The 27,133-nt window shown below is 24.9% G+C and overlaps 2 protein-coding genes and 4 non-coding genes across 9 annotated transcripts in view; 1 reads left to right on the top strand and 5 right to left on the bottom strand.

Annotated features, from left to right (window-relative positions):
- Positions 1-1,426: 1,426 nt before the first annotated feature.
- LOC126901542 (hrp65 protein-like) lies at positions 1,427-19,933 on the bottom strand. Of its 3 annotated transcripts, XR_007703061.1 has the most exons (11): positions 19,618-19,933; positions 15,762-15,944; positions 15,479-15,694; positions 15,167-15,337; positions 14,967-15,097; positions 14,581-14,876; positions 14,312-14,502; positions 14,127-14,214; positions 13,992-14,002; positions 1,969-2,197; positions 1,427-1,593 (listed from the first exon to the last, which is right to left on the bottom strand). XR_007703061.1 is itself a non-coding variant. In XM_050678045.1 (10 exons), exons 1-10 carry the CDS (start codon positions 19,813-19,815, stop codon positions 9,725-9,727), a joined length of 1,632 nt encoding a protein of 543 aa, XP_050534002.1. In that variant the 5' UTR covers positions 19,816-19,933; the 3' UTR covers positions 8,987-9,724. The 3 variants fall into 3 exon arrangements, 2 of the variants coding, with proteins under 2 accessions (XP_050534002.1, XP_050534003.1); XM_050678045.1 differs by lacking the exons at positions 1,427-1,593; positions 1,969-2,197 and adding an exon at positions 8,987-9,871; XM_050678046.1 differs by lacking the exons at positions 1,427-1,593; positions 1,969-2,197; positions 19,618-19,933 and adding exons at positions 8,987-9,871; positions 16,035-16,053.
- On the bottom strand, positions 16,250-16,338 carry LOC126903402 (small nucleolar RNA snR60/Z15/Z230/Z193/J17). Its single transcript, XR_007703498.1, has one exon. It is a non-coding gene; the product is annotated as a small nucleolar RNA snR60/Z15/Z230/Z193/J17 (small nucleolar RNA).
- On the bottom strand, positions 16,657-16,745 carry LOC126903401 (small nucleolar RNA snR60/Z15/Z230/Z193/J17). Its single transcript, XR_007703497.1, has one exon. It is a non-coding gene; the product is annotated as a small nucleolar RNA snR60/Z15/Z230/Z193/J17 (small nucleolar RNA).
- LOC126903403 (small nucleolar RNA snR60/Z15/Z230/Z193/J17) lies at positions 17,064-17,152 on the bottom strand. Its single transcript, XR_007703499.1, has one exon. It is a non-coding gene; the product is annotated as a small nucleolar RNA snR60/Z15/Z230/Z193/J17 (small nucleolar RNA).
- Positions 19,048-19,136, bottom strand: LOC126903404 (small nucleolar RNA snR60/Z15/Z230/Z193/J17). The gene has a single exon (XR_007703500.1). It is a non-coding gene; the product is annotated as a small nucleolar RNA snR60/Z15/Z230/Z193/J17 (small nucleolar RNA).
- A 3,734-nt stretch (positions 19,934-23,667) lies between the features above and the next one.
- The window catches only part of LOC126901525 (activator of 90 kDa heat shock protein ATPase homolog 1-like), a 31,224-nt gene continuing 27,758 nt past the window's right edge, over positions 23,668-27,133 (top strand). For both annotated transcript variants that reach the window (XM_050678020.1, XM_050678019.1), the window contains exons 1-3: positions 23,668-23,836; positions 23,934-24,013; positions 25,580-25,856. In XM_050678020.1, coding sequence (XP_050533977.1) covers positions 23,934-24,013; positions 25,580-25,856 — 357 coding nt within the window. In that variant the 5' untranslated portion in view covers positions 23,668-23,836. The remainder of the gene's footprint in view (positions 23,837-23,933; positions 24,014-25,579; positions 25,857-27,133) is intronic.

The raw sequence follows: 27,133 nt of genomic DNA, 5'->3' as shown, positions 1-27,133 counted from the left end.
GTAGCATTATTCCTAGCAATATTACTAATATTTTAGTAAGAATTGTCAAACTTCTTCAAAATCTAAAACGTTGGATTATTTTTCTTGTAGCCATTTTTATTTTTCAAAAATAAGATTTTGAAACACTAGAAATTTCTAAGTACAACTTTATTTGTTCTCTAGTTGTATTACATGCAATCTAGTGATCTCTAGAGATTATCAGGGGCTTCATTAGACTCATAATTAAACTATATTTCTTAGACCATATTTATTAAAAAAAAATACCGTTTTAATTAACAAATTTTAGCAAAACCAATCATTAATATTAACAAAAATACGATAGCACAGTGAGATCGCAACATAGTGTGGACGTGGTATAGTCGAGACAAATATTAATTATATCTAACAGTGAATAAAATCACTATCGTAAAATACACTACGATGCAAATCAGTAGACAGTGTTTAATTTTAAGAAATTTAAATTTATTTATTAAATTTGTTCAACTTTGACAGCCATTTGCACATAGGTAAGACAAGTCGTCAGGATAATTTTTTTTTAACTTATAGTACGTTATATAAGATTTAATTTAACGTGTTTTTTAAAGGACGCAATATTTCAGAAACACTATCAAAATTTAAGTTAAAAAAGTTCTACATTTTATACGTATGTTTCAAATTTTGATTGCCCCCTGTATAAGGAGAAATTTTCCGAATTAAAAAAAATATATCGCAAGAAAGTGGTATATAGTCTTTGAAAACAAAAATTTGTGTTGATCCATATATTTTTATAAGTTATAACAAGTTGAAAACATAAAATAAAAAATTTTATCATAAAAATATCATATTTTTAACTAATGCAGCTATTCAATACATAGAAAATAAGTTGCAGATCATTTTTTTTTTTTAATTTATAGTATACAACATAAGCTTTAATTTAACATGTTTAAAAGATGCAGTATTTCCAGAAAATTTTCAAAATAGTTAAAAAAATTGCTATTTTGAATCCTCTCGTGGGCAGGTTTTTAGGGTTAGAATTTCAAAAAAATTATATCAAATAAAAGAAAAACACCTAAGGTTTCTATTAAAATCAAATTATTTTGATTTGATAATTTTGAAAATGTTAAGGCAGTGTTAAGAAAAAAAAAATGAAAAAATGTCAAAAATTATTTATTTTTATAATTGTTATATTTGTTGGCGACTTCCTCCATTTACTGGGAACGAGGGAATTTTTTTCTATTTTTAAGGGCAATATGTTGAACAAGATATGATTTCAGATCTTTTGACGTATAGTTGAAAGAAATTACATAACACACATACACGCAAAAAAAACACATCATAGAAAAATTAATACCTTCTCAGATTTGCATCGAATATAAAATTACGATCTATTTGCAAATATGTATTTCATCTTTAAATAAATAAATAGTAATTAAAAATTTTAATCATATACGATAAACGATTTTTGTTTATTTACTTAAACTTTTCATATATTATAAAATAAGTCTTATATAAATAAAGAAACGTTGCTCATTTAATGTAGCTATTTTCATTAATATTGCTCGACTCTGAAGTCTTCTTTCAAGATGTATTGAACCAACCTCCATCGTTGCCCACCTATGAAAAAAAAAACGTATAAAAATGACCATTATGCAAAAAACTGGTAATATACTAATCTACTAATGTAACGTAAAATAGAAAATGCTGCCAAATATATATTTTTATCAACCGAAATTTGGCACGCCCGAAAATGGTTTAAAAAGGTAAAATNCACGCCCGTAAATGGTTTAAAAAGGTAAAATTAAATAAGAATAAAGAACACATAGTTTAATATTAAACTGGAAATAAAGTTGATAAACTATTGCCAACAACGGTAAGGTTTCGTGCTGCATAGACATTCATCCTGCGGTGTTCATTTACATAGAAGGGAGGTGAAACAGAGGACGTTGTTTTCGAGGCATTGTAATCCTTTTAGTTTAATGAAGTAAATACCTTGTAATGGTGCATTGAAAGCATACTGCAGTGATAGATTTAAAGCAACGAGAGGTTAGAGTAATGATTCGAAAATCAATAGTCACAAATTTGTCATGAGGGACGCATCCGTTGAATCATTTCCAAACACCACGTTTAATATCCTTTCGAACATTGCAACCGTGAAATTTTCCACAAAGATAATTTTATCTACACACCGAGATCATCCATAAACGGAGCATAGTCGAATCTGTAAAGTAAAATCAAAAACACATTATAGTAACGTTTCTAAAAATATAGTAAATACAAATTAATACAAAATTTAACTGATAAATATATGAATCCTTCAATAATATTTGTATTAGAATTATTTATCCATAACTCCATGTCGCAGAATTTATTTTTAAGTAAACGGTTACGACCTAAATATTACGAGTCTTCTCTCATGCGTATACTTTTAATATAATATAAAGGAATACACTGCGTCGCGTGACTTATTTCTTATACAAATTCAGAAAACTAACATAAAATATAAATGCTTTATGTCGCATATAGTCGACAAAACACAAGAATAATAAACTTATTAACCGAACCGCTGATTGAACACACTAAATTTGTAATTTAGAGTTCATATTAATTTTTAGGAAACATCAAAATAATTTAAGCAACAAATTTTTTCTTTTGATAATTTTCGATCATTTAGAAAAGTATATGTTTATTAGATCAATATCATAAAACTATTTTAGTTATTAATAACATATTTTGGATAATTGTTAATGAACCCCCAAATAGCTTTTAGTTACTAAATGAAATAAGATGTAGGACGAGAATAAAAATATCTAACTCTTGTCTTGAATTCTTATCCAGTTCTGAATCAATATTAACTGATAATTTATAAATCAGAATATTAACGTTTATTTTGATTGTCATTGGACGGATTTTTAAAAATTTTAACTTAATATTCATTTTACAAATATTAGGTCAATAGATTAATATAAATATATTTCATCGTCTGAAATTTTAATAAGTCCGCGCCAACATACCAATTTCAACATACAATTAATTTCATTTAAAAAAGGATGATCAAATATATATGGGCGAATAGTACAACACACTATTTATGTTTGTAAAGGCGGCATCAATATACTTAGCAACGTAAGCCAGAACAATACTTACACATTTTTTACTTTAATAGTTACGTTCGCGCTCTATTGTTACAGTGCATTAGCTATTAATGTATATGAACAATCGACTCAACGACGAAGACATACCTGAGTTTTTGATGTTTCCGGGTTCAGAGCAGCTCTCTGGTCGACGCCGGGCATGATTTCTTTGGACAATCGATATTTTACATAACTACATGTTGGTTGAGAAACCAAACATACATTTATTTATAGACCGTTGTCAGATTATAACTTTTGAAGAGACAGTAAAGGACGCTTATAAGTGATTATTTAATGTTAACCTTTTTTTATTTGAGCTGGCAACATTAAACTGTCTAATACCGCCTAAAGATCCTAAATATATATAATAAAAATGAAGATGATGTATAAAAGCAATGAAAGATACAAATGGAAATGAAATTTCAGAAGTCAGTTCACGTCATTGGAATAATTTGAAAAATACATTTTCTAAAATTTAGTTATTCTCAGGAAATATTTTTCATGAAGGACAGGTAAATTAAATATAAATATTATTTTATCATCGATAGGCTAAAATAATTAATAACTTCCAGGTAGAAATATTCAATTTTTCTAAAAGCGAAATTTTGAGGTCATTTATTTAAGTACACACTAATGTTAACAAATAGTTGCGATTTACGTTGTTAAAAATGACTGAAACTTAATTATAAGGCAACACAACACTTCATTACAACCAACTAGTCACTTTTTTTATGTCTTACGTTTCCAATACATGTCAATAAATAAGAGTAATAAGGGTCAAAGATAAAAACTTGAGGTTTTTTCTAAGTAGATTAGATTATAACAAATCTTAAATTAAGATTTTTTAAATTGAATTAGAGTTTAAATTTAAAATATATAGTCAACAAATCAAGAGGAACAATAAATTTTAAAAGTATTAAAAATAAAACACCTAGTTTGCTGTATTCAACTTGATATTGAAATTTTAAATAATTAAAAATGTTTAATTAAACTCACACGATAATAAAAACAAACATAATATACCTACTTAATAAATGTTAAGACTTAAGTTTCTCTTTTAAAAGATCAAACTCATTAGACCTTCCAACTTTTTTTTTGAAACATGAATTAAGGAAAGTAGAAGCATGCAATTTTTATTACCATTTAATTATCTTATCACAGCAAGTTCTTATCAAACTTCATTTAAAAAACATAATACAAAAATATATTGAAATTATGAACATGTTACTTTAAACAAAACTATTTTAACGAACTATCACTTACATCCACAACACACTGATTATTTAATTTTTTTATAGAATATACAATATTAAATAAAAAGCAAATTATATTTTTTAAGTAAGCTTATAATTGTAAGTTATTATAATATATAATAAGTTTTAACAGATTACTTTATTATGTAGTAAAACTGTTTCAAAATCTTAAGTAAAACTTATGTAATTTAAAATATTCTTTATTTTTATAATATAAAAACATTTTTTTAAGTCAGATTAAAGCTTATTTCTTATGAACAGAGAGGTAATTGGGAGGTTAACAGGTATATCGAAAATAAAATGAAGACTTTACACTGACCTTGAGGTAACAATTTTTTCAAAAATATTTTTTTTTTTATTAGATGATAAATCTTATTATTGTAAAACCTTAATGTACATGTTTCATATATAGCAGTGTATAAAATACTTTTAAAATTAATTGGAAAATAGAGTATTAAAGGGGTAATTGGAATAACAAAATGAATTTCTTTGAAATTTTTTTTTTTTTGTTACCATACATCGAATTAATTGTAAAGTCTTTAAATATTTTCATTTAAAATTAATAAAGAAAAAATAAGAAGAAACCCATTCCTGATTAAATCCAATTTAATACTCATAAATAGTTTATCAGATGAAAAGATAATTGCCAAGTTTTTTTAATTAACATTTCTATAAAACCGGTTAAATGGGACCCATTTAAAAAGACCTAAAAATAAATCTCATTGCGCTATTCTCATAATAATTTTACATAATATAGATAAAACTGATGTGCTATACACGAGTATTTGTATTTAAAATAAAATAATTTTGAACTAAACCTTTCCAAGTTTTTTAAATAAAATTTTAAAGCAAAATAAGATTTACATTTGAAATAAATAAATTAGCATTTTATTATAATTAATGAAAATAATCATTATGTACTGTTTAAAAATTAAAAATGCTTATAGTAAAACTACTATATAGTTATACTATAAGCACTTTAATAAATGTTTCAATTTTCAACCCAATCTATGTTAATGGAGTATTATGTTAATTGGATAGCTTTAATCAACTTTAACTGTACGTTAAAGCTTGACCATATTGATAAAAATGAAAAAAAAAATGCTAGAATTTACTTAATCATAATTATACTACTGTATATACAACATGGTCAGAGTTATTGACTACTAATTAATGCATTTTTAAACGAAGATTAAAGCAGTTAAGTAACAGTAAAACGACTTTTCATAATAGAAATTCTACGATTCGTGAATTTCCATTAGTATGTTCTATTATACAAATTGTGTCGCATCTGTGAATCAGCTGAAAAAAATTAAAATACATATAACAAATAGTTACAAAAAAATTCTGATGATCCAAATGAAATAAAACAAAATATTAGGCGCAAATTAAGACAATAAAAATATTTAGTGGTAATTTTAAGTTGTATTAAGAAAAAAATGTAATAATTACTATTCATTAATTTGTGTTTGACACATTTTTTGGCAATTGTGTTTTCTGGATAAGGCAGCTTTTAACAAAAATTAATTGACATCGTAAATAAAAAAATTGGGAGTATAACAGTTTGTTATGTTAGTTACTAGCAGGACTGTTAAAATCCATGTTAAAAAAACTACTTAAAACGTAAATAAGCAGTTTAAAACGTCCCATGAGACCAATGTAAATATTGAAAATTTTGGCATTTTAAACACGCAGTATTTAAAATGTAATAACTTGGATTACTTAATTACAAAAACACATTAAAATCAGTTAGTACAATATATAAAAAGTTAAGCTGAAAATTGTTTAACGAGGTTACAGAATCCTATAAACCTTGCTTTAAAGGTAGTATAATTTAGAAATAAGAGGTGTAGTGTGTGACAATGGATACACTATTTCCTTGTAAGTAAAAAATCCTGTCGCTGTTGGTCCTCAGATGATTGACATCTTTGAATTCGATCAGTAAAAATAGAACATCACGTTACCCAATTCAGAAGTTAACGAGAAACCACAGCACTGACTCATTTTTAATTGCATCATTCCAGCTTAAGATAGCAGGTATTAATTAGCCTCTTACACGCTTATAAAAAAAATAATTTAATAAAAACTCACACCTGATGATCTTATTAGTAAAATCAATTAAATTCAAAATGAATTTAAGATTTAGAAAATCACAATTTTGTCATAAAATATATATCTTCAACGTTATTTTACTTGTAAACATACCTTTATTATTAATTAATTTTCAAATATTGTTAATATACACTTTCATCATCGATTACTATAAATAGATATACTATATCTGTTTAAAATGTATATTTTCCTTTTAATAAATTAATAAGCTTCTTTAAGAGATGAGCAGTTTTCTTTACATTCCTTGTACTATATAGGTGTTCAGTAAGTAAGGAAATGGTTTCAATTGTTCTCATTGTTTATAACAATTTAACAGTTCCCTTACTTACTGAACATTCTGTATAAATAGAAAATATTTCACACTGCAAATTTTATAATAAAAGGAAAACATCAATACAGAATAACTAGGAAATTGTTCAATTCAAGAAAACTAAATAGGATAAATTATCAAGTAAAAAAGAACTACACATCTTTAAAATGAATTGATAATAAATTAATACAAATAGAGTGATTGATGAACTATGCAGTAATTTGTGAGGTATAGTTAATCAATCACTCCGTATTATATAGAAATGTTGAGTGAGGAAACGGGTTTCTATTGTTTTCATTTTTTTATAACAATTTATGTTTCCTTATTTACTGAACANTTTATAACAATTTATGTTTCCTTACTTACTGAACATCTATATATAAATAATAAAATGTATTATAAATACACAATTTACAATAAGATACTTGAGTTTTATAAGAGTGTAAGGTTTTTTTTTATAACTATCTGTTTAATAATTAGGATTCCCATTATTATTATTGTAGTGGTCTTCACAAAATTGTTTTTAATATGCTTATAAATTTTTTTTTCAATATTATGAGAAAAAGGTTTCCTTTTTCAAGTACAATATAATACCTCGAAATTTACTAGACATATTTAATGTATACTAAAAAAATTCCTATGAACTTAGTTATAGTAATAATAAATTAAAATTATAATATATTATTTACAGTTACAGACTAAAAATAATGAAAGACCGAACTACCAAAGTAGATGATATACATCTCATGTTTTATGGTCGTTACAATTTCTAATGAGACTACTGATCAAATTCAATGTAAATTAAAAAATTTTTTTTTTATAATTGAAAAATTATATTTTATTAATTTAACAAAGTCATACAAACACATATTTTAAACAATTTTTAATCGTTAAAAAAAAAAATCAAATCGGAAATCATTAATTTAAGCCGTTTTATGAAGAAAAAAATTAACTAAAATTGACATTATCAATAAAATGACTCTAATTACTAACTTCCAGTCCTGCTTAAGCGCTATATTGGTTTTAAAGGGGACTTAGCCCTTTCTAATAGACTTAATAATTTCGATTATAATATATTATATATATTTCGATATCAATTATAATAATTATATGTAAATTTGTGTGGATATGCTTATAAAAAAGGGAAGAAATATAGTTTCTCCGAAAATTTTGCTCAAATTGCGCCTATGATGGCTATGTGTAGCTCTAAATAAACACTCAATTAATTTAAACAAAAACCTCTTAAAAGTTTAAAAGTAGCATAGACATATTCTATTTTCTTATATACACCTTTGGATTATTTATATATTATATTAGTAAAGAAGCCTTATAGATCAGTTTTAGACATTAAACATGATAGGGAATGTAGATTTTTAATGAACTTGTACTAGAGAATTGTTTCTAAATTTGTTCATTTATTTTTAAATTATAAATAAGTATTATATTTCACACCAAATAATTTCAATTTAGGTTACATAATTGTATAAAGTTTTATTATTTGCTATTTATGTTGGCAAAACGTAAATAATTAATTTAATACATAATATTAATAAAAATAGTACTTAAAAATAGAAATGCAATAAATCTAAGACTAAATAATTTTGTTTCGTTATAAAATCTACTTTGTTGAATATTTTATTAGACTAGTGTCTAATTAATTTCGGTACAGAAAATAAATAAATAATTTAATGCCTCGAAAAATAATATCAACTATTAAGTGATAAACTAGACATTGTTAAGTGGAAAAAACTAAATTGTAAAATTTTCTTATATACAGAGATAATTAAACCCGATCAAAGTTAATTTTCATAAATATAGTTAATATATTAATAATCGTAATCTGAAATCGTAATCGAATATTTATATAACATGACATCTAAAAATGTTCATGTTAAATTTGATAAAAATTACCATATTCTCTAAGGAAAAATAAATAGTCTTTTAAAATACGTCTATCAAATAATGATTTGTTATTAATTTGTGTTAATATTAATTACCACCAGGTTGCTCGCGACTTCGCGGAGTTTACATTGATTAATATATTTATTATATCAGAACAACTGACGCGATTTTTTTTTTTGTTACTTAAAGACATAATAAGATACTTTTTAATTCAAACAAAACAATTAAAAAAGAAGAAAACATATTTCTAATGTATATCTCTTGAAGATCGCTAGCAGCTTGGCGATAATGAAAAAAAACTTATAATTGTAAAACGAGAAGTTATATAAAAATTGAAAAATATAATTTGAAGATAAATTACTCATCAATACTGTATACAAAAAAAATAAATTGCTACATTAATATTTTTGACTGATATACAAATTACAAGAAAAAATTAACATAAAAAAAATAATATTGAAAATAACTCTATGTAATAACTATATTAAATAGTTAATAAAACTATTAAAGTAAAGGAAAATCACATAAAAACGATTCCCAGGATATACGCCTAATACAAAATTGAAGAATACAAAAGGTGTCAAAATTGTTAACTGCATTTTTCATGACACGCGAACACAATTGAATTCATTTCTTAAATAAGCTGCATTATTACGAAAAGAGAAGCGTATTTTTATATTGGCAGAAATAATGTTCAATGAAATATTTGTAGAAAAACAAAAGTTTGTACTGGATAATGGATAAGTAATTACGGAAGCTGAAGTCACAATTGGATTTCGATATGCTTCTATCTAAGTTAGTATCAAAATCATGCAATTAAGATACATAATAGTTATCAACTAAATCCTATAGGACACACGTTACAATTTTAATAGATATTCAAGTATTACATTAATTGACAATATGGAAAATGCTAATAGCAAGCTTATGCGATAAAAAAAAAATCCATAAGAATAATTTTCAATAAATGAATCTTCTAATTCATCTCGTTCATTTTTAATTGTTTTGTATTGGTCAATATTATTTAGTTAGATAAATTAAAATCTTCTACGGTCTTGACCGTTACGTCTGTCTGGACCCCACCTTCCGCCCCTATCTCCTCTAGGGCCATTGTCGAAAAGGCCTGGCGGCGGCAATACTCCTTGGTTTTCACGTACAAATGTTTCCACAAATGGCGTTGAATCCTATCAGTTATCAAAGCAATCAACGCATTCAAAGGGAATTAGTCATTATAAATTAATACCTAATAAATATTAGGGAAACTTAACATGAAAAAAAATCTTAAATCATACATGTTTTTTCTAAATAGATGTTATTTATCTAACACTTAGCAGTTAATTAAAATCAACGATTTATTAAAAGTGCAGNTTATTTATCTAACACTTAGCAGTTAATTAAAATCAACGATTTATTAAAAGTGCAGTGTTTTCATTCTATAGTAAAATATTTAAACATTGCCCGTTACATTCGTTCACGTGTTTATTAAGTTATAAAGCAACAAAATATTAAACATCGGTTAATTACAATAATTAAACCGACATATCTGTTTTATATGAATAATTGTAAGTTCAGTTTTATTCAAAATTTTTTGCTATATTATTTAAAAGAAATAACAAAAACTTGATTGTAGAAACTAAGGTCAAGTTTACATAATATAATAAATGTATTACATTAATATGCTAGTTTCTATTTTATTAAGTATTTTCTCGTTTACAAATTAAATTCATTTAGCAAAATCGAAGAAAAAATTTATTCCTAATAAAATAATCTAAGATTATTTCAGGAATTATGTTAATGCATAACTTTACCACAGCCAAACACATAAAGTACTTTAAAATAATCACTTTTAGGCTTTGTACTACTCTGTAATGTGTCATAATATATATATACAGAGTGGAACACAGATCCATCTGATAACTACTATAACTTTTGATACAATGAGTATTACGCTGCAATTAAAAAATAATTTATTCATTTTTAAACATTCTTTTGTTTATATTAATGAAATAATGAAATTTTTCTTTAATAAAATTTTTTTACATTTAAAAGTAAGTTTTTGAACACTTTTCTTACAAAAATGATCAATGAGCCGATAACTAATTGAAAACAAATACTTATTAAGCTACAAGCATTTTAATATATATAGTAGGTATGTTGAGCGTATGAGATATGCTTTATAAATATACACTATTACAAAATGTACCCTCCGTGTTACATACATACCACTCTATGTAATAATGCTTGGTTTAGTTATCAATCCAACAAAATTGATTGCGAGGAAAATTCTAAAGAACGCTATTTCAAAATTTCTGATAAATGACAAATAATAAAAATATAATATATTATATAGTACTTTGAATGTACTTTATGAAGATTATAGTTATTAAAAAAAAAAATCCAAGAAAAGGAAGATAATTTGAAATTTTATAATAAATATACTGTCTAAAAAAAAAATTACAGCAAAACGATTGGGTCAAAAGTTATGAGTTTTAAGTTAGATCTACAAGTTATTTATCTTTTTTTGCCAATATAATTGAATACTGTCTAATATATTATTAAATATTCTAACATAAATGGAATGGAAATCTGGAATTTAAGTAAAATACTGTTAAATTTTCAATGTAACAATTTTTAGGTTTTTAATATTAGTTAAAATGTGATAACCAAATAACAAAGGTTTGACCACAGGGTTGCCACAATTTTTTAACTTTCAATGCCCTGAATTTCTAGACATTTCTTAGGAGAGAGACAAATAGTAACTTAGATAAATCTCTTACCTACTTAATAATTAAATATAGTGACTTTATTATTAATAGTAGAAGAACATTAACTAATTATATTGACAGAAATCCACTGTACTAGGGAATGAATTGGACATAGTGGCAATGCCTTTTAGGCTACTGTCTATAGAGCGATGAGGACCATTTAATTAGCATTATCTGGATTGTAAAATTTATTTTTGACCTTGTTTTTGCTAATATCTTATCATGAAGCGAGCTAGGCCACCACAATTATTATAAAATTAGCCTTTTATTTCAGCGATACACCATACTGTAAAACAATTTTAACAAATTATCAAATACTTTAATAAAATTCCCAGACATTTTTTTTTTCAGTTTTCAAGATTTGTGACAACCCTGAATCTCAAAATGCAACTAAGAGAGAATGAATATATTAAAATCGATTAGTCAATTATTTCCCATAAGATATAAGTAGAAACTTTTGTTGTAATCAGGACTTGAAAACATTATATATAAAAAAAAAAAAAAAAAAAGGTTAATCAGTCCCAGTAAAAACCAAATTTATTTATATTATTTGTGTAGAATTCTAGTTAAGGTATTATTTTGTAAAAAGTGGTCATCGATTTAGGTTTAATTTGAAAATTAAGAAAATAAATGTCTACTGCTTAAGGTTTTTTCTGTTACTGGTAACCGAAAAAAACTTTGTTCCTTAGGATAATTTTATACTACCATCCGTCTATTAGTGCATAATTAACTCTTCAATATTTCCTTTGTAACGGGTTTATACAAAATTACTGTTTTTATAATAACTAAAGTGATACAGATAGTCTTTTGTTCTGGGGAAATGGAATACATAAGAAAATCTTTCTGTTCCAAAAGAATAATTTATCAACACTCTAATAAGCCTCTGCTTTTATTTATTATCTTATTAATACTTAATAAATGACTAAAAATGTTCAATTCCAACCAAACTATATAGAAATAAAATTACCATTTTTGTATTTAACCAATTAATTTGAAGAGGAAATCGGTTTGGTTGTTGGGTACCAGTTAGTTATTTAAAAAATAGAATTAAATACTGGTAATAGATTAGTGATTATTTTTATGAAACATATAATCTGAAAATCATATTTGATTAAAAGGTGTTAAAATAGGTTTTAGCCTTAGTTGCAATAATAAAATTTAGTTTTCAAATACAGTCATGATAGACATTTAAATTGTATGGTTTTATGAAACAATTAAATGAAAATGAAATGTAGAATATTAACTTTATAAAAATGGAGAAGAAATTATACTTGTTTAATAAATNATTATAAAAATGGAGAAGAAATTATACTTGTTTAGTAAATATTATTTGAATTTTGAATCAATCATTGAAAACTCCAAATACTTAAAAATATATCTACAAGCAATTTTTTTTATAATAAACCAATTCCAGAAATTCAATCATAAACCAAAATATTATTTTGGTAGAAAATATACTTTGTTGTAAATTTTAATAAATATACATTGAATTAAAAAGTATAAAGTAAACTATATTAAGCAATATTTATATTAGAATAAGTAGTATAGTAAGATTTGAAACTGCATCCCCTAAATACCTTTTACTGAATAACAATAAAGAGAAATATTTTGTGATTACAAGGTACATGTACAATGAACATTCTCATTTAACATGTTACATATTTCTCATTATTATAGTACTTGAGAGAGACTACAATAATTTATGTATTCAAAATTTTTTTTATACATTTCACCAAGAACTAAGGTCATATATAAAATAACTTAAAATCATTATAGAACATATTATATAATTATAAAATTATTCTTTATCATTAAATAAACCTATATGTTTGGCATATAAAGATGAATGCAACAACTAAAAAATTTCTAAAAATGGAGAAACCAGTGAATTTCACTATACCTTACATTTTCTCTTTAACAGAAAATAATTTAATTTTTTTTTCACCTGTTGTGTAAAAATAATTTTTTTTAAAATTAAAAACCAAACCAAAAAATGTAAATGTTACAAGTAATTCTACTAATTGAAAGCTTAGAAAAAATATAAAACATCCTTTAAAAAACATTAAAATCAATGAGATCATAGCTCAAAAATAGTTTTTTTATCTTGCAAGTCTTTGTAAATCTTAACTCCTATATTTTTGTTATTATCAATTATGTTAAAAAATATATTACCAAAAAAAATAAGAAATAAATTTTTTTTAACTAATAAAATGTTAGGACATTACCAACTTGATCATATCAAGCCTTAATAGGACCAAAGCAACATTTATCTTTTATCTACTAAAGCTCAAAATATAATATCTAATAAATAATTTAAAATAAAACAATGAGAGACAAAAACTATGATATTTTTTTTTATCTTTTTATAAGAATGTAGATAATGACATCCATTATCTATATTACATTTTAAAAATAATTCAACTTTCTAAAAAGAGGAATTAAAACATTTTCATTATATGAAAATTAATGATTTTATCTTTATAGTTAGTTTTAAGATTTTCTTAAATGTATTATAAATAAAACAAAATTGGTACATTACCATTCCTTGTGCTGTAATAATAAAAAAAAATAATGACATTAATTAACACACTAAGTAAAATTTAAAAAATANAATAATGACATTAATTAATACACTAAGTAAAATTTAAAAAATAATAAATTAATAATAGCTTACCAGTCATAGCCTCTAATTCACGAACAGACATGCCTTCAACAGGAGCTGGAGGTCCATCAAATACTGGTTTAACAGGTCCTCTGTGATCCTTTAAACATTTATTTGATAATTAAACCGTTTTACAATANGTTTGATAATTAAACCGTTTGACAATAAACAATATTTTTCATAAAAAACAAAAATACCTGCATGAACATAGAATTATCTTGTTGACGCCGTCTTAACTCCTCATCTTGATGATGAATTCTCATAGCAAGATCATCATTTTGTCTTCTAAACATTTCCCCTCCACGAAGTCTTTGTTCTTCGGCTTGACGTTCTTTCATTTCCCATTCCATTTTTTGGCGTTCTCGATCCATTTCACGTTGTCTTAATTCTGTAATTGAATCAAATATTTTAAATATATCTAAAATATGAATTAAAACCTGCTAATGTTTTTATTTATTTTTTTTACGTTCTCGAAGCATTTCAGTTTCATGTTCATAACGAGTAAATTCCATTTGAGCTTCTAATTTTTCTTCTTCCAATTTCATTTCTCGTTTTAAAGCTTCTTCTTTTTGTTTATATAACTCAGCTAACTGTTTCCAACGAGTTCCAAATTCATGTTCAAATGTTGTTGGATCAGCAAATCTAGGCCCAACATCTCTTTGTTTTTTAAACTCAACAGTTTTTTTTGGAAGCAGTTTATCTGGTAATCCATCAGAAGTATCAACAAATTCATATGGTTCAACAATACAAGGTTTTAAAGAACTAAAAGTAAAAAAAAATTAATTAATACTTATATTTTAATATATATAATTAAAAATTTCAATAAGCTAACATAATAAAATTAATTTATACCTAGTTAAAAAGAAACAACCTTCTGAACAACGTCTTAGAGCAGCAGCAGCAGCATTTTTTCGAGAAAATTCTACAATTCCTTCACCTGTTGAGTTTCCTCTTTCATCAACAATGATTTGACAACGTTCAATCTACGTTTTTCAATAAAAAATTGAATAATTTATCATTAAATTATACTACATGAAATAAACAAAATTTACTTCTCCAAAAATTGAAAATGCATATTCTAATAACTCATTTGAAACAAACTGTGTTAAATTTTTAACTTTAATAGCAGCAGCAATCGGGGCAAATCGAATCTTCAACATACGACCTTTACGCATTTGACCATCTAATTCTCTTTTGGCTTTTTCAGCATTAGCACGGTAATCCTACAAAAAAAAAAAGATAGAAAATTAAGATTACCAACATTTATGAATAAAAATATATATTTTTTATACAATGAATCTTAAGAGATCTATTAATGTTTTATAGTACTCGTAAAAAAAAAAAGATTATTTAAAACTACTTACTAGACGAATAAAAGCAAACATTTTTTCCTTATTTAAAAAGTTTTCAGAAACTTCGCCATAAGGTTTAAACATTTCTGCTAGTTCTTCTTCAGAGCAATCTACCAAATTACCAATATAAAGACGGCATTGGCTTAAAAACTTCCTTTCTGAATTGTCATTTAGAGGAAGTTCATGGGTAGGTCCTCTAATTTGCATTAATTTTTCATTCCACATATTCTAAATTTAAAAACAATTTTTCGTATGATAAAATTAACAACAAGTAAATAATAAATATCTAAAATACATCTGCTCGAGAGGATCTATCAACGTCACGATTAGGCGGTGGGCCTCCTCGAAAACTTGCTCCAGCACCGGGTCCACCTCCTCGTCTACCTCTGCCACCATCTAAATTACGATTTCCCCTATTCATAATATCATTTTCTGGATTGCCATTACCATGACCTTCCTGGCGGTAATCACCTCTAGGCTGAAATAATGGACAATATCAGTAAATAACAGTAATACAGCAATAATAATACATAAAAAAAACTTTCATATTAACTCAAATTTAACTTACAACTAGATTAACTAATTAACTGAGTTATGTATCCTATATGTCGACACACAAAAGAAATGATTCCCTGTGCTTCCTATTAGGATTAATTTTTTATGTTCCCTAAAAATTCAATTAATGAATTGGCACAATAATACTCAAACAGAAGTAATAAAGCGTGGCGATAGGGGTAAGGAAATCATTAAACTAACTATATATTTTAAACTTAAAGAATGTAACTTATGCTTCAGATAGGAGCGAAAGACAATTGCATTATGCTTACTTTCATATTAATTCAAATGAACTATGTTATCATCATCAATTTTAAAATTGTATAAATAATTTATTCATTCAGAGGTGGGTGGTGATAAAGAAATTGTCATCAATAAAATTCAGAACAATTTGATTAATAGACTCATCATTAAACTTATAACTAGATTAACTAATTAACTGAGTTATGTACCCTATATGTCGACACACAAAAGAAATGATTCCCTGTGCTTCCTATTAGGATTAATTTTTTATGTTCCCTAAAAATTCAATTAATGAATTGGCACAATAATACTCAAACAGAAGTAATAAAGCGTGGCGATAGGGGTAAGGAAATCATTAAACTAACTATATATTTTAAACTTAAAGAATGTAACTTATGCTTCAGATAGGAGCGAAAGACAATTGCATTATGCTTACTTTCATATTAATTCAAATGAACTATGTTATCATCATCAATTTTAAAATTGTATAAATAATTTATTCATTCAGAGGTGGGTGGTGATAAAGAAATTGTCGTCAATATAATTCAGAACAATTTGATTAATAGACTCATCATTAAACTTATAACTAGATTAACTAATTAACTGAGTTATGTATCCTATATGTCAACACACAAAAGAAATGATTCCCTGTGCTTCCTATTAGGATTAATTATTTATGTTCCCTAAAAATTCAATTAATGAATTGGCACAATAATACTCAAACAGAAGTAATAAAGCGTGGCGATAGGGGTAAGGAAATCATTAAACTAACTATACATTTTAAACTTTAAGAATGTAACTTATGCTTCAGATAGGAGCGAAAGACAATTGCATTATGCTCACTTTCATATTAATTCAAATGAACTATGTTATCATCATCAATTTTAAAATTGTGTACAAGCAATATACATTTATTTTAAGTTAATACAAACATTGATATTCATTATTAATATTAAAATAGTATTGTTTCGAATACAAACTATTGTCAACCTAATTCTTAAAGGTCATATCTCCCTTTTTTTAATTTTAAGAATATTTGTTATAAAATAGACAAAAAGAAAACTGCCTTCATTGATAATATCAAGTTTTAGATTTCATAATTTTATCTTCCTTGAAATTGAAAATAAAAAAGGGTTGTATCATAGAATTATATAGTTAAAGCTACTGTATAGTAATCAATCCAAGAAGCAACACTACAAAGTGAAGATGAACATTAGCGTTAAACCAATGACTAAATAATCCATACTCCATACCATATCCCTAAATATAAACTATGTACTACAAATTTATTAACTTATGACAAACTAGTTAATTGTCTAATAATATTAATATTTCTAATCAAGGAAATTTAAATATATACATATAATAGTTTTAATCAATTTAGTTAAGTTTATTGGATTATTTTGTCAGAATGTAAAACTTCTTATCAACTTAAGATTCAGAGATCTTGATGGTATTAATATTTTCATCATATAACAAATAACATTTACATAATATGATGATACTTAAATATAAAAGATTTAAAATTAAGCATAATACATTTTTTTTTCAGAGGTGGGTGGTGATAAAAAATTGTCGTCAATAAAATTCAGAACAATTTGATTAATAGCCTCATCATTAAATTAAGATTTTTGTAATATTTTATAATAGTCATTGAACAATTAAGTTGAGCATCATCATTTACAGATGAACTACCTTTGTGTTGTAGTTAGAAAATTATCATGGAAGTCGTTCAACCTAAAACTAATATTTCAGAANGTAGTTAGAAAATTATCATGGATGTCGTTCAACCTAAAACTAATATTTCAGAATATTAGTTGAATAAAATAATACTGAGTTCCTATTTCATATAATAGGTAAAACACCCAACCTGTAATTATAATCTTTAACAAAAAAAAAATAATGATACAAATAATAGAATAAATGCACCGTATTGACCACTATACTACTTACAGAAAAAATTAATTTAAAATGTATTTTAAAAAGTTTTTAGATTATTATGCTATTAAAATAATGATTATAATTATAAAAATCAATGGTACAGCTTATGATCTATTAATCAATATCAAATGATTTGTACTCCCAACATAAATAATAATAATAATCTAAAAATGATTATTACATCTACAATTAGTAATGAATAAATATACACACTGTATATAACAAATTTAACTAATGTATTAAAAGAATAAAAAAAAAAAAACCTAAAATTTATAATTCCAATATTCCAAATTAATTTAATTCAAATATTATCAGATTTATTTAAATCTATATCACACAAATAATCAAAGATCTTGGTGGTAATTATAAATTCATCATACAAAACTTTACTTTTTTTTTCTCATTTTACAATTACTAAATTTAGTATATAATTAAGATTATTTGGAAACAAAGTTTTATTTATAACATATATTTAAAACTAGAATACTTTAACACCATACTTAACTTTATCATCATCAATTTTAAAATTGTGTAAATAATTTATTCATTCAGAGGTGGGTGGTGATAAAGAAATTGTCGTCAATAAAATTCAGAACAATTTGATTAATAGACTCATCATTAAACTTACAACTAGATTAACTAATTAACTGAGTTATGTATCCTATATGTCGACACACAAAAGAAATGATTCCCTGTGCTTCCTATTAGGATTAATTTTTTATGTTCCCTAAAAATTCAATTAATGAATTGGCACAATAATACTCAAACAGAAGTAATAAAGCGTGGCGATAGGGGTAAGGAAATCATTAAACTAACTATATATTTTAAACTTAAATATGTAACTTATGCTTCAGATAGGAGCGAAAGACAATTGCATTATGCTCACTTTCATATTAATTCAAATGAACTATGTTATCATCATCAATTTTAAAATTGTGTAAATAATTTATTCCGATTAGAGGTGGATATTAAGTTGTGATGATAAGGTTAACATTTTTAATTAATAGATCATCAAACATTATTAAAACTTCAAGTAATTATCATAGATATATGTCACTTAATATAAAATTCTATAATAAAAAAAAGTCCCATTATTATCTAAATTTTATACTTCATTAGCTTAAAACTAGTTAATCAATTTGAAATTAAGTCTAGTAGGAGTATAATGACTGTATTGTGATACTATTTCGTTATATAGTGCTATAATATGTCAATACAGAATGTTAATAAATATTTTATACATTTTCGACAAATAAAGTTGAAAAATATGTTGTGTTATATCTGAAATCTAGTAATTGTTCTACAATGGTATTAATTAGAACTATCTAATAGAACCAAGAATCATGACAATTTTATTCGTTCTATTATACCAATAAACCATGTGTCGCATTTATATTGTGAATGATAATTACCATATTATTTTCTCTTGAACCTTTTTGATCTCTTGGGGGTCCTCTATAAGGTTGGAATCGATTACCTTTTCCGCCACCGCGACCACCACTGTTATGAAATTCTTGTTTGGGTTTATGGTTTGCAACAGGATTATTTTGAGCTGTATTAGGGCCATTTAACGATGTGTCGCATTTTTTTTCTTCTTTAACTTGTGCCATTGAGAATTAAATGAATATAATATAAACAACAAGCAAGAAACACTTATTTCACTAACAGTAAAATCTTGAAGCAACGAGGTAACGCATCCACAAAAATGGCCGCTGACGATAGATCAAAGCTACGTCAAAAAAGGTTCTTTACTTGTTTCGAAAAAGTGGGGAGATGACGCCGTTTTGTACAGTTTAACCAACTTCAACCAAAACAACTTCTCTATTATTTGCAATGTAGAAATATCTTTTACCACAGAATAAATATGATCTAACTTTGTCTATGTTCTTATTAATTAATTGATTGATTTATAAATGAACCCCTTTAGACAGAACATTACATAATTAAACAGTAGAAAACATAATGAATAAAAATTAACAGCAATTTAGCAAAGTAATTAAATATAGGGTATAAATATAATAAACAATCATAAAAATCACTATACAACACATAAGAAAATATGTATTAGGGTAAATAAATAAATATACATTGATATTTTCACTTGTTACAATTATAAAATTTGATTAATACCAACTTATTTATAATTCATAGAGAAGTGTTATTACCGTTATTTTTTAAGCAGTAAACGCTTATAAACATTTGTATTATAAATTACTAACATTTTAAATTTTTTTGAGGTAAATTTTGAAAAATAGTTTGTTATGCAGAATTGTATTAGGTCTTTGAAATGAAACAATATAATATAAGGGGTATTACTAAGATATTTTTTCATCAAGATATTTCAGAATTTTTTGACCTCTACAAATTCTTGATCATTTAACAAAAAATATTTTTTATATTTACTATAAAATTATTATCATTTTTTCAAAAATCTGTTCGTAAAGATCTACAAAATTAATTAATTTTTTTTTGTTGTAATAATAGTTTATGGTTGTACTTTTTTTTAGTTAGTAAATTTTTCTATTTAAATGTATGTTTATATTTTATGTTAATTGCAAATAGTTCTCGTATTTAAATGCACTAAATTATCACGTAGTCATTCATATTAAATGTTTATTAGTTAATATAAGTACTAATATTACAAGCAAATTAAATAATATATGTTTAATAATATTATTTAAAATATAAAAAATTGTATAAATAATAATAAAATGTTAATTTATTGTACATTAAATTTAAATAAAATACTCAATTAAAAAAACACAAGTTCCAATAACGTCCTATACAAGCATTATAACTGAACGGACGTGCTATAAGTTAGGGTAAAAGGATATGTCAGTGAGTTTATGAAATTTGAAGCCGTTCAAACCCATTCGTGTTTCTTCAATATTACATTTGCTTTTTACAAAATGTCTTTTAATTTATACTTTTAGATTGCAATTATATCTCACATGGACGAATTTATTGGGAAGAAATATTTTTATACGTCTACATGAAATCACCAAGTTTCATCGTAGAGAAATAGTTATAAATACTTCTCTGAGATGTCATTTTTTGATTTAGACATTCTATCAATAATCAAATGGGATATTTCAGTTTATTTATATATATAATATAGATTTTTTCAGTTATTAGTCGCGTAACCCGTAGATATGAACATCGATGTATTGCATATAGGCATGGGTGTAACTAGCGAAAGTTCTGAGAGTGTTGCAGCAACCCCAGTCCTAATTTACTAAAATTATATAAAAATAATTTTTTCTAATTGTATGAAAGATTTTTTTATTGGTAGTTGACAATAAACATAAACAATAAACAATTTTTTTTATACAATTTAAAACGTCTTTGTAGTTATTAAAATGTGATAATAAGGCGAATAGTAAAATTATGTTAATACAATGGATTATAATCTATTAATAATTATTAGTAAAAAATAGATAATATTTTTTATTTGTTTACTGTGGCTCTTGAGAGTATTATTTTAGTAATATTATTGGGTGATATGGAGGGTGTGTCCCGCGAATTTGTGAACATAATATAATTTCAACATTTTTGCTTAAATTGTTCCCATGGTAGAAAGAGTTATGTTTTCAACTTAAGGCCCACGAACATAATTTCTTGAAACGGAAGTTTTTCATATGCAAATTTTAATAAAATTTGGCAAAAATTAATATAAAATGGGTTGTTTTAACAATGACGCAACTAGAATAACATTTTTAAGGGTGATAGTTAATGAAAAATTCACTATTCTCACACCCTAAAACAAATATTTATATATAAAATTCAATATAATTTTCTAAGTTTTTGGGGATGACGAAAAACTCTTCGTTGTTGCACCTTTGCGTCTTGGTAAGAGAGTAGCAAAATAGTTTTTTAAGTGAAAGCAATAAAATGTGTGTTATTGCAACACATTTTAGTAATTATAGGAAAAAATAAATAGAGGGAGTTTCAAAAGCTTAGCTCTTAACGTGGACGTTCCACAATAGAGTGTGGAAGGTTGATCCCATAAATTATGTAATGAGATACAATTTATGCAAGACAGGGAATAGAATATTATTCCCCTTGTTCAATTGTAATGAATGTATTATAATAACACGTACCATTCTATTTACTACTCGACTTTTATATTTATATAAATATATGTACTTAATAAGTTATGAATATTTTTAAACCTAGGTAGGAAAAGTAGTGGATCGAGATATATCTAGTGATAAAAATAGCAGTATTGTCTCCTGCCATTACTTTAAATTGTTAATAAGTTCCAAAATATTGATGCAAAAGTTGTTATCAACCAATCATTTTTTTAATTAGATCATTATCTATAAACTAGTTAATTATGTATTTTTCCACTTGAAAAATAATACCCTTATAAGGTATAATAAATGAACATTGTAATTGTATTGAGTAAAATTTAATTAGAGCTAATACTCACATTTGTAATTCGTATTTTTATCGTTATACTATCTAAATCTGCCTTTATTTTATATTAATCTATTAATTAATAGTTATTATTACTATTATTAATATAACTGTATTTGAATATTCTATATAAAATATATATATATATATATTAATTAGTATTATAGACGTAATTTCAACAAAATTTTTGGAGGGGCTTATTATATCTAAGTTCCCTCATTCTAAAATTTCAATTAATTTAATTATGATTTTTCTGAAATTTTGGAGAGGCTAAACTTTAAATTTGCAGCTATGAATGGTTTATACAATCAGTATAAATGCTGAGAGTAGTGACTATGGCAGCCACGAGGGAAGTTGTGGAGTTTTGCCAACTCTCTCTAGTTAATACTTAATAGTTTTAGCTGGCAAATTTATGATAGATCATGACAAAATAGATATTTTGTCATGCGATAGATTGCTACAAAAGAAAACTGTGATTGACGGGGACGACTCTCGGATGACGTGAAAACATTTATATGAGCAAGACATTTTTATACCTAATCGCGAGCGGCAGAGAAATGATTAGTGATAAAAATAACAATATCCTTGTCTCATTTCAAGACTATATTTTAAAATGCTAATAACTTTCGAAATACTGGTCTAAAAGTTGTTATCAGTCAGTCATTATCTTAATTAGATTATTATCTAATAAATAAGCTTTAATCATTTGTTTATATAAGTAATTTATTACTTTATATGATTCGTAAGTTTGTAAGATATAAAAGATAAACAAAAAAAATATTGTGTGATTAATAAATTGAGAAAAACATAAATTAAAGTTCTTAATATTATTTATATTTTTCTAATACGTGGTTCATAAACAAAATCATTCTGCAAACTGTAAAAAATCCAAAATGTTATATAAATCTGTTATAAAACATCTTAACCTTAAAAATTCGTATCTTTTAACTAAGTAAAACAGTGTGTGCTACTAGATACGACAAATTAGTAATTTAATGCCTTATCACTAAGGTTATACTGTTGAAGATTCTAGAATATTCCAATTTCAGTTCTATTTTTTATGGTTTATTTTTTTTTGTCGATGGTATTTTCTCTGAAACGTGAAATTTAACTTGATATATATCTTTAGATAATTTTAGAGCAAAGCAACTGTGATTAATTTTATTTTCTTAGTTAAAACTTGTTAATTATTTTTTTCACTAGTTATACACGGTAAGGTAACTTAAACTTAATAAATTATCAAAAATGAAATTTTTATTTTTGCTATATGCGTTACTAATCTAAAAAATAAAAAATTGAAAATTTTTAGATGGCTAAATGGGGAGAAGGAGATCCTCGTTGGATTGTAGAAGAGAGACCTGATGCTACAAATGTGAATAATTGGCATTGGTAATTTTTTTCACTTTATATTGTCTAGAAAATTCAACTACCTCACAATTTGAAATTATATCACATTTAATTAAAATTTAGTACTAATTCTGAATGTGATAACTTATTAATCTTCTATCTATATATTATAATGAAAACAACTATTCCAAAATTGGCTAAAAATGTTTTTTTTTATAGTTTTAAGAAACATTAGTTTTTTGTTTTATGAAACTTGTAAAATTTGTAATTAATAAATTTTATTCTTTCATGACTGCTTCAATTGATAATGCTATATTAATTTGGTTTAGTTTTATTTTATTAATGTAACCAAAACAATTCAGTTATTCTTCAATTATTTAATTATTATTTTTATTTATTGAACAACTTAATAAAGATTTATTTTATCAATTCAATATTTAAATTATACATGTGAGAAGATATTATGAAGTTGTTATGTATGTTATCTTATTAAGTCTTTTATTACATTTCAACGGTTTTGGCTCAAAAGTTTTAGACTAAGTGTCATATTAGATTTTGATATTTTTAATAACTTTTGATCCAGCAAATATTTTGTTACTTTTTTTTTTTAAATAAATTTTACAGTTTAGATCAGATTGGAAACTTATTTTTCATTATTTGTAAAAAAAAAATACATAAATAATATAAAATTTATTGTTTTTTTTTTAAGTGGCTATTTTTAGCTCTTTTCTTTCAAAAATATTGATGGATCAGTAACAATTTCAGGATTAGTACTTGTTAAGATACAAGCATTTTAATACATAATTTAGGTTGGGTTAGTTTTACATGATTACAATTTTTTGAAAACATTTTTATGTAGGATAATTTATTAAATTTCACCATAAATATTGGAAAAATTCTTGGATTTTATTCAAAGATTTTTGAGAACTCAACAAAAATTAAAATTAAGTAGACATTGTTAATTGGATGTTAAAAAACTATTGTACATTGGGTTGTAATATATGTATTATACTGTATTTGTATAATCCCAACTACTTGGCCAACCCAAAGTAGTTGGGACTTTGTAGTCCCAACTACTTTGTAGACTTGTAACTACTTTGTCTACTTTGTAGACAAAGTAGTTTGGGACATGTAATACATGTACTCATATTTTCATAAATTCCTATATAACTTGGAATCATAATAATGAACAAAGGGAAAGATTTCCTCAGGGTATAAAACGGATGGAATAAAGTTATATCAGAATGTTCTGAACATTTTTCATAAAATTTTAACCGTAATTATTATTTTTTAACTTTTGTTTTGTTACTTTGTTTTTTGTGATTAGTTAAATAATTGAATAGAGTATTAAGATAAATAAAATGTAATAAGACCATTTTGTTCAGTGTAAAAATATACCTTAAATTGTGAAATATAGATTTAATAAATTAAGTATAACTGTGATGGAAAAGTAATTGCAATAAAAAAAAAAAATGTTTATAAAATTTTGAGATTTATGTTTTTTTAACATATTTTTTTTGAATCCTAATACAATTTTTTATTTAATAATTCTAAATTCACAATTGGGATTTTATCCAATTTTAATTTTAGTATTAATTTTTTTTACAGGACTGAAAAGAATGCCTGTCAATGGTCAAAGGAAAAACTAAATTCATTACTTATTGGATTGGTAATAGAAAATGATGTTGTCAATTGTGAAATACATAAGATTGATACATGTGAAGGAGAAGCTGTTGCGAATAATAGAAAAGGCAAATTGATATTCTTTTACGAATGGGATTTAACATTATCATGGAAAGGATTTTTAAGTGGTGCTGATAAACAAATTGAAGGCACAATTAATATACCTAATTTAAGTGAAGAAAATAGTATATCTGAAGTTGAGGTATGAAAGATTTTAATTAATTGTTAATTAGTTAAGATATTTATTAGTCTTTGTATTCTGGTCTAGTTGAAATAAAATTATTAAGAAAAATTATCTTACAAAAATTTAATTGGAGTCTTTTTTTTTTTTTTTTTTTAAGCAGAAAAGACTTCAATAACAAAGTTTATTATATAGACATGCATGCGTTAGATTGGTATGACTTATTCTAAGTCTTGAAATGGTTATTTCTTTATTTCTTTTAATTTCAATGTTGATTTTTGGTTTGTATATTTCTTAGTTTGTTTGATAGTGATACAGTGGTAGTTTATCCCAGAAAAATTGTATCAGCTCTTTCATTACCTGGTATGCCCATGCGTGATAGTACTTACATAAAAACTAGTAATCTGTTTGAGTTGGAGATGAGTTCTTGAATGTGTTTGATTTAGTTCATTTTTGGATAAGGGATTTAATAAAGAAGAAGTTATTTTAACTCTTTTTATCGCGTATGTTTCTGCAGTGTAAATGGATGAATTTGGTGGTAATGTAAATGACGGGTTTGTATTGTCTTCATTATATAACAGCAAAATCTATTTCAGTTTTCTGTTGGTTAGATATTTATTGTATGTGACTAAAACCAAAGGGGAATATTAGATAATGTTCTTTTAAGTGTTTTTGTGGGGTATTCTATTTTTTCCACTGTATTTAATAAAGATTTCATAAACAGTATTTAGGTTAGGACTATTATTAGATGGGAGTGTATTGTGAAGAAAATATTAGTGATTCTAAAAAAATTTCTCCTGCATTACAAAGTATACTGATAGTTCTAAAAGCACATATTGCCAGTCTAATTTCCTGATTGTGTATTTAGTAAATTTTTCTTTTTGGAGTTATACACAATAGCCCCATAGTTAATTTTGGGTAGAATTAGTGACTTGTAAATAGTGAGTAGGTCATTTGTTTGGGTATCCCATTAGTTGTTACATAATAATTTGACAATTTTCATTTTAGTTGAACAATCTGNTTAGTTGTTACATAATAATTTGACAATTTTCATATTAGTTGAACAATCTGTTTTGAGATTTGAAATATGAAGTTTCCATGACATTTTGTGGTCCAAAATTAGTTTAAGTATATAGATTTTGTTAGTAAAGACTAGTAGAGAACTCATTAACTTTAATGTGGATTGAATGCCTTTTTTATTCTTGTTAAAAATAATGCACTGCGTCTTGCTAGTTTATGAAGTTTTAAATGTATTTCAGTAGGTCTCCATTTATGTTACATTTTTGTAGTGTGGATAA

The sequence above is a fragment of the Daktulosphaira vitifoliae genome, unplaced genomic scaffold (genome assembly GCF_025091365.1).
Source record: "Daktulosphaira vitifoliae isolate Bord-2020 unplaced genomic scaffold, ASM2509136v1 Scaffold_3, whole genome shotgun sequence".
NCBI lineage: Eukaryota > Metazoa > Arthropoda > Insecta > Hemiptera > Phylloxeridae > Daktulosphaira > Daktulosphaira vitifoliae.
Note: the sequence above shows the minus strand (reverse complement) of the source record. Positions and strands in the feature narration are given on the sequence as shown.